This window comes from Gavia stellata, chromosome 10, assembly GCF_030936135.1.
Source record: "Gavia stellata isolate bGavSte3 chromosome 10, bGavSte3.hap2, whole genome shotgun sequence".
NCBI lineage: Eukaryota > Metazoa > Chordata > Aves > Gaviiformes > Gaviidae > Gavia > Gavia stellata.
This window is the reverse complement of record NC_082603.1, coordinates 5,965,185-5,973,539: the sequence shown is the minus strand read 5'-3', so window position 1 is coordinate 5,973,539 and position 8,355 is coordinate 5,965,185. Positions and strand designations below refer to the sequence as shown.

Below are 8,355 nucleotides of genomic sequence, written 5' to 3'. Positions count from 1 at the left end.
GTGAGTTGGGAAAGGCTGTCCCTGCTGTCGTCATCTCTGAAGAGCTCTAGTTGGAGGCAGCGCGGTGCAGAGGCCAGCCCGCAGCAGGGCACAGACAACAGCAGCCATCTCTCTGGTCTGCTCTGAAGATTTTTCTACTACAAGGGCAATTTCCAAAACACACTGAAAAATTCTGTGTCACAATAAAGAGCTAAACTGTAAAACTGTGGTTTTGGGATGCATGCACCTACACCAGAGGCAAGGGAGAAAGAGGGACACAAGAGGGAGGAAAGCAGGAGCAGGAAGGGTGGTGAGGAAAAATCCTTGTGCCAGTACAGCTTCCAGGCAGCACCAGATAAACCCCATTTTGTGTTGGCTGCCAAAGAACAGAAACCACTCCTGTTTTGTATTTCAAAGTCCTCGTTTATTTCTGACATTGTATTTGGACCCATAGCTGAGCAACAAAGACAGAGAATAGTAACAGGAGGAATCTGAAGTGGAAAAGTCTGGGATCCCTGCCCCTACCCTGTCCTGTTCCTCCACCATCCCCAAAACCTTAAAACCCAGTTGCATCTCCCATGTTTCCAGCCCTTTCAGACTCACCCGTTTCTCCATAGCTGTGCCAGGCCCAGGGTGTTGTGTTGGCCATGAGGATAACCCTCCTCTTGGCCATCCAGCTACGCTGGAACTGCCTCGTCAGCCTTGGCACCTCATTAGCAGGCGACAGGTCACACTTTACTTGCACGTGATGAAAATGACGATGCAGTTGCCTTCCTTTCACCAGATGGGTGACCCCACAGAAGGAAAAGCCCCCTGTGTTATTCCCACCCTCCGGAGGTCATGGCCCGGCACGTGCTGCCATTGCGGTGGGAAGCCTTGCTGCGTGCCAAGAGGTAGAGTTGGATGCCGGGAGCCGTGTGCCCACGAGCTGGCTCTGCGCCCGTCGAGGGGATGGCATTGCAGGGCCGTCTGGCAGAGCCGCACGGGCGGTAGCCCGCAGGTCACGCTGGGACACGTTAACTTCTTGTGGCTCCCAGCAGGACAGAGGCCTAGCTGAGCAGATGCTCTAGTGGGAAAGGATGGGATTTACTGAGTTAGCCAAGATTTTTTTCCAGTTACAGACTATATTTTCAGGGAGGAGTACTGGCTGGATGGGAAGTAGTAGGAGCTACGGACTATTGGCCAGTGGGACCCAGAGCACTTTGCTGCTGATGACTTTCATTTTCCCTCCTGCCTGCCCTTAATGTGAGAGGACATTTAAAGACCTGCTGTCACTATTTGGAGAACGGAAGGAGATGCAGCTAGACTAAGTCTCAGGCTAAAGGAAATGCAATGTCTTTCTGGGCCAGAGGTTGGGGAGATGTGCATAACGTTTGCTCCAAAGGCTGTGTAAAACGGGACTGGGGCAAGGTGTTCGGTTACAAGGACCATCACCACATCTGGCGTTCATCTGGTTCCTTTTCTCCGGGTAGTTTGAGCAGAGATGCCAAGGCATGAGCAGCTCCAAAGTGTAAATTAGCCTTTTACCTGATAACGTAGACATTCAAGGCTCACGTAACGTGCGCCTCCATGCGGAGACCTACTTTTCCTGTGCATGAACGGGGAGGTTAAGTCCAAATCCTTCTGTGAGCAGCAGGCCGATTTCTGAATTGCGGTGGTGAAAAAAGCCAACCAACCACCACTCACATTTCTGAGCAGTCATACCCTATATTGCAAAGGCATGGCCAGCATTTTCTGTGGTTGTCTCCAACAGCATCCGCACAGCTGTGGTGATCGTTGCCGTCCGGGTCCCTCCTCCCTGCCATGAATGGGAAGTGCTCAGCCAGCGGTCCTGCACCGGTTGCTATGGAAGTGTCTGTGAATGATGGAGATGTCCTTTTAATAATTTTTTCACCTAATTTGATTTATGGAGGAAGAAGGAACTTTCCCACATTCATTTTTGCGGCAAGGCAGAGTCACTGGCTGTCATTACCAGCCGCAGAGCTGGTGAACCCAGGTTCAGGTCTTGCACTCTCTTCTTCCAAAAGCAAAAGAGGGGGGACCCTGACCGCCTGAACATCACTCTCCCATGGGAGGTCGTGAGCTCCGCAAAGGAGGAGGTGTGACCCGCTGGTCTCTGCTGTTGCTGTCAAAAGCAAAAGCCATCCTAAAGCCAACCTTCTTCTGGCTGTCCGGAGCTGTCAGGGCGGGCTGGGTAGGGCTTTGAAAGCTGAAGGTGACCAAAACTGCAGTTACTTAGGGATGCAATTCTTCCTGTAAGTAAAATCTTGCCATTTTTATGGGTCCAAGTTAAAATCGCTCCTAAGAAAGCTTGTGAAGAGTAGAAGAGGTGGGGGCTCCGGCCGCAGAAGGATCAGCCTGTGCCCGTTTGCGTAGGTGAGCGGTTTTGCGAGCAACTTTGCCTCCCCCGACGGTGATCTAAATTCATGTCTTGAACTTCTTCAGCACGTGCAAAGACCGAAGCGGGCGGGGGACGGTGTCCTATCTTACACTCGAACACAAAAGCTAACTGCTAGTGGCAACTAACGCAGTATGAGGGGAGCAGGATGATCCGGATCTTCCCTTCTTTGCTTGCCCATCGCCGAGGAGCGCTGCCATTCCCAGTTCAGCGGTGGGATTTGCCGGAGGCGGCAGCCCGCGGGCGGTCGCGCATCGCTCCGTGTGCCGGAGGTGGCAGGCATTGCCCTGGGTGCCTGTGTGGGGACACCGGAGGCCTCGCTCTGGGCTCGGGGAGTCAGGGGAGCCTGGGGTAATTAAATTAGGTTGTACTGTACATAGCCCTCGTTAGACAAGTCCCTTCAGGAGATAGAGTAGAATAATAATGACACTTACGATGGGTTCGGAGGTGGCCGGTTTAACGTGGCCCTTCGAGGTCTCTCTCGTCTTCTCGCCCGTAGAGCTTAGCCGTGCCGGGCGGTTCAGCAGGAGGACTGTGCTGGTCTCAGGCTGGGCTTGTGGGGTCCTCTCTGCACGACCCCCCCCCCAAAGACAAGTGAAAAGCCCCTTCCCTCGAGCGGGCACCGGCTGGGGGCACCCTGTGCTAGTGGCAATGGTGACTACACCTCCGTGCTGATAGCCCGCGGGTTCGGGAAGCTCTCGCGGAGGAGGCCGTGGCGGCTCACCGGGTAGCTTTGCAGGGTGGCCATGTTGATGGGCGGCCCCATCTCCTTGTAGCACGCGGGGGTGTAGGTGACCCTCTCGCCCCCGTTGCGCACCATGTCGGCAGTCCGGATGTAAAAGGGGGAGCCGTACGGGGAGCAGGTCGGGCAGTAGTTGTGAGCCCCGTGCTGGTTGAGCTCGCTGGGGGGGGGCGCGGGGCTGCCCTGGCCGTCCACCATGCGGGAGTTGCAGGCGTTGCACGTGCCGAGGTGTGAGTGCATGGGAAGGTCGGGCTCTTCCTCTTCCTCCTCCTCCTCCTCCTCCTCTTCCTCATTGGAGTCATCTTTCTTGCAGCAATAGTACTGCACGGAAGGGAAGGGGTTGCATTAGGGGAAGCGGAGCAGCCGGCGGGCAGGTTCGGCTTCACAGCCAGCCCTGCCACATCCCCGCTCCCCTCATCCCCCTGCCAGAGAAACCCTCCGCCGGCCTCTCGCTGCTCTGCTCCATCGGTACCTGGGTCCTGCAAAGCAGCAGAAGCTGGACAAAACCTGGACCTGAGCGTGCTGCGGGAGGCAGCTGCCGGGGAACTCGTCCTCTCCCCTCCCAGCGAGGTTTGCAAGGGGAAGGCGTTCTACCGTGCCGGTTGGAAACTCCTCCAAGTAACCGCTGTGCTTTTCATCACACGGGCACTGCTGCATGGCGCAGACTTCACATTAACTTTTAAAGAGCAGGAGGTTGTAGCTAGGTGTTGTTGAAAGCCTCCTCGTTTAATTTACAGGGGGGGCGGAATAAAAAAATCTGTCTGGTACTGAAACCCAGCCAAGCCTACACCTAAATTAGCAAGCGCTGCAGAGCCTCAAAAGCCTTAAGGGAATCCCCCCGCGCCAGGAGGAGGAAAGGACGTAACTCTGCAGCACCTGGGAGTAAAGGGGGTTTCAATTCCCTGCCCATCACAGTCAAGAAACCCCCTTCGGGACCCCTCCTGCAGCAGCAGTCCGGCCTGAGGAGCAGCGACGCTGCTGGGGCTCCTGGCAAGAAGGGGGACGGCCGCGGCGCTCACCTGTAGCCTACAGTAGCAGAGCACGGCAATGATGCACAGTAGGATCACCGTCGCTAGGATTCCCCCGGTGATAACAACAGTTCCCGCTGTCATCCGACCGATTCTCCATCAAACTCTGAAAGGCAGGGACACGGGTCACCTACCATGACATGAAAGTCATCACATCACAGACGTGAGGCCCATGAGGCATCCCAAAATATCGCATCCCTGTTCCTCCCTCCCCAACTGGAAAACTATCACCCAGCATCATTCCCCTCCTCTTAGCGAGAGGACACCTGAGATGCAGCATCACGTCGCCTCGCTGCCATCGCTGCCTCTGGCTTCGGGTCTTTGGAAAACACCCCGCGGTCCATCCGCAGAGCCCCCTCCCCACCCTTGCCGAGCCAAAAGGGCTGATTTCCACCCTCCCGGCAGAAAATACAGCTTCTGCTTCAAAACGCAGAAGCAAACCTGCGTTTCCACCGGGAAAAGCCAAAGGGGAACCTTTGAACTCCGCAACTCTGGCAGTCTGAGCCCAAAAAACGCACCCCGGCTGCCTGCCGGGCACTGACGGGTCTAACGTGGGCTTGGCATGAGCCAAGCAGCCCCCCGCCGCCGTCCCCATGCCATGGGACCCGGGGACTACTTACGTTCAGTGACAGAGGCGTTGGACCTGGAAGAAGTGGAGGGAGCAGTTAGGCATGGCCTGACAGCACCCCTTGCCCCAACCCGTGTTTCCCCACTTCCCAAGAATTTCCCTCGATTTGGGGGTGAAGCAGGACTTCCCGCACGTCCGTGTCCTGCGGGGATGGGGCTCAGCGTGTGCCTGTGCCCCTGGGAGCCTGCGTGGTACAAAAAGCATTTTGGGTCCTGCAGATGATGGTGATGGAAATTATTCATTATTATTATTATAATTACGATATATTTGCTTTAATTTGGAGGGAAAGTTGGCATTTCCCAAGCTCGGAGAAATACTCCGCAGGACAAGGCTGCGCTATCAGCGGCTTGTGAATCACAAAGAGCAGCTTCGGAGGGCGAAGGCCTGGCTTAATCAGCACTTGGCCTTTTCCTCCTTAAAAATTAATTACGGAGGAGGCAGATGCATCATCTTGCAAGCGGACAATGTTTTACGTGCCGCTGGGAAAGGGGCTCTCCCCTCCATCCCCTCCGGGGCAGGCAAGCCCCAGCGTCCCCCTGCCACCCAGTGGGCACCTACCCAGAAAAGGACAGGCAGGGCGTCGCGGTCACGCCGGCCCCGGGGTGGCCGGCCGGGACAGGCAGCGCTGCATGGCCACGGGGAGATGCCAGCGGCCCTGGGAAGGAGGACAAGGAGAAAAACCCACACCGTCAGCTCATCCCCCTGCCCCCAGTGTCCCCATCCCCGCTGATGCTACCTCTGTCCCCACAGCGGGGCTAAATAAATTGCTTTTTTTAGGGAGACCGGCAGGAAACGCGGGTGCTGCAAAGGTGGGTAAACCCAAACCGCCAGGAAAGGACGATCCCGCGCCCGAAACCTGCAATTTCAGCGAAAGCAAGAGACTTGCACCCAAGAAGTGGGTGCGCCCATCGCCCCCATCACTCCCACCCTTGGCGATGCCTGGCACAACTGCATTTCATTACCGGCCCCTGCGTCCCTCTGTGCCTCGTCCAGAGCAAGGCTAATTGATAGGGCCCAAGTGCCAGCCGGTTGCAGCCGAGGAGATCTAATTACCCGCTCACCACGCGGCCCTAATTGACTGAGGAAGGTGGCAGCTTCCAGACAAGACCTGCCCAACTCTGCCCCAGCCCCTTGCCGCCGCGTGTGCTGGGGGGGCACCGTGGGGACACCCTGCCCACCCCCGAAAATCACCCACCCTCCTCACTCCGCTGCAGTGATTTGCAGGATCCGGCCTGCTGCAAATTGATTTTCAGCTCTTGGAAAGTTCCCGTATGAAGCCAAAAGGCAGGCACGCATTGGATGTCCTCCTCGAGCCGCTCTCGCACACGAAACAAAGGGAAAAAAAAAAAACCCTGAGAAATCAATAGGTCCATAACCCAGCTAATATATCCATCCATCAGGGGACCTGACGCAGAGCTAATAATAGAGACCAACACGCTCGGCTCCTGCACCCTGTTACCAAACTGCACCCTGAAACACTGCCAAGAGCGAGAGGCACCGGGGACGGCGGGGACACACACGGGGGGAGCCTTCGATGGAGTTATCACCTCCCCAGGTGCCGTCCTTAACAGGGAAAAGCTGACGGTGGGCGGCTGGAAAAGGCCTTCGCTGACCCCCGAGAGGGACGCGCCGTGAGCCGGGTGGTGATGGATGATGCAGGCGGCCGTTCGTATCTAGAAAACTTCATTTCATGGGAGCTGTGATTTGATTTAGAGCTCGGAGAGCAGCATCCAATTAGCCCGAGGGTTGGAGCGAGCAGGCGGCCTCAGAGAATGAGCCCGGGTGGGGAGGAACCGGCCCTGGGGACCCTTTGGTCACCTCCAAGCCCGACCGGCGCTGCCTTCGAGGACGTCTGGGCTTCCACGTGCCCCATCTTCCAGCATTCCCATTTCTGGGGCTGCTGGGATCAGCATTTCACCGGCCCTGCTCGGGAGCCAGGCTCTTCCTTGTTAAAACCGTGAATGTTAAAAAGGAAAAAAAGGCAAAAATTAAAACGACCCAGAAGAGAAGCACTGCCTTTCCTCATCTCTTTGGAGGTGATGCTTTCAGAGAGGAAGAAGTTTCCTACCCGCCTCCCCCCCAAATCCTGCTCACCGGCAGCTTAGCAGTTCATTTTCTACACAGTTTGTGCCTATAAGATATTTTGTGCCTATAAAACAGCCTTCTCTAACCCACGGCTCTCTTCTGCAGGGGTGCAGAAGGGAATGTAACACCTCCCAGGGAAGGAGCAAGAGCCCCAACCTCAGGAGTAATTAGGGTCTTGGGAATTATAATGTAAATATGCCCAGAAAGGGGCAGGACAACTACAACAGCCTTTTCCAGCCCTTTCCACACAACAGACCCACCAGCCGCATCCCTGCCGCCGGGGATCAGCCCATCTCCCTTTTCCATCCACCCTCCCCAAGCACATCCCAACCTTCCAGGAAAGGGGCATTTCGGGCTCCACTGGCTCAGCTCCCCCCGGGCTCGGGCACAGCACGGTCCCACCACCCCATTCCGACAAAAGGCTGTACATTTTTAGGGATCCCCCAAAAGCCTCAGGCTGCACTATGAGCTGAGCCGAGCCCCGCGGCTCCCGCTCCCGCAGCGGGACGGGATGCAGAGGCATCGCAGGGGGATGCACATCTTGCAAAGCCGAACTCCCCGGGGGTGCAGTCCCATTTCTCCTTCTGGCTTAAGAAGGGAGTTGAGAGTTGTTTAAATGTCCCACGCTGAGCAGACGCCTTGGCGCTCGCTGCTCACCTGCTCCTGGGCAGCTCAGGAGAGGGGGCTGCAACCCAAGGGCGGGTGTGGGGACCCTCCAGCGCACAAACCGTTGCTGAATAGAATCGGGATTTGTATGAGCGGTGCTGCGTTACTCTCCCTGCCCCTCGCCGGCTTTCGGGAAGCGATTAGAGACACTAGGCAGTGGTGTCACGCTGTCCCCGACGGGGACGGGAGCGGGCGGAGGGAGGGTCCCCGGCCGTATCGAACTCCTCCGGGCAGGCGTGCAAAACTGCTTGCTGCAGAGATACATTTTCTTTAATTGATGTCGCCTCGCAGCGCAAAGTTACGGCCTGAAAAGTGACTCTGGGAACGAGCAGCATCGCAGGCTTCTATATTTATTCTCCTTCAATGATGTCCATCGCAGATTTGCACGGTTTGCAAGTCGATGGTGAGGTTTTTGCCAGCCGCCAGCACTCTCAGCCCAGCTGAGAAACTCCCGTCCTTCCTCTCCCGGCGCGTCCCACCAGCCTGGAGCTCACCCCCACACACCCAACAAGGGTCGAACGCTAACACGGGAGACGGGAGAAGGTCTTAGGCTCGGGCAGAGCACAGCTATTTGCCGTGAGCATCACGCCGAACCTCTCCGGCGAGTCCTGCCCCAGCCCAGGCTCTGCTCTCCCGGTTTTGCTCTGCAGCTCACGGGCTAATTCAATGAAATGTCTGCCTGGTAAATTAGCCTGGCCACTGCCTTACCAGAATCATCTCCCAGGGCCTAATTGGAAAAAAACAGCATCAGGGGCTGCCTTTTCAAAACAGATTACAGCAGCAAACAACAGGGCAGCTCCCGGGCGGCTGCAGCCTGCCCCACACGGGC

General features: G+C 56.6%; 1 protein-coding gene across 1 annotated transcript; it reads right to left on the bottom strand.

The window, feature by feature from the left end:
* Nucleotides 1–3,035: 3,035 nt before the first annotated feature.
* Nucleotides 3,036–4,231, bottom strand: LOC132317641 (protein FAM163A-like). Its single transcript, XM_059822269.1, has 2 exons — nucleotides 4,139–4,231; nucleotides 3,036–3,440 (listed from the first exon to the last, which is right to left on the bottom strand). Exons 1-2 carry the CDS (start codon nucleotides 4,229–4,231, stop codon nucleotides 3,036–3,038), a joined length of 498 nt encoding a protein of 165 aa, XP_059678252.1.
* Between the last annotated feature and the right edge of the window lie 4,124 nt (nucleotides 4,232–8,355).

What these genes read in the sequence shown, in the direction of transcription:
- LOC132317641 (XM_059822269.1), bottom strand. Translation starts at nt 4,231, where the DNA reads ATGACAGCGGGAACTGTTGTTATCACCGGGGGAATCCTAGCGACGGTG. An exon ending in TCTGCTACTGTAGGCTACAG is followed by an intron (nt 3,441 to 4,138) that starts GTGAGCGCCGCG and finishes CCTTCCGTGCAG; the next exon opens with TACTATTGCTGCAAGAAAGA.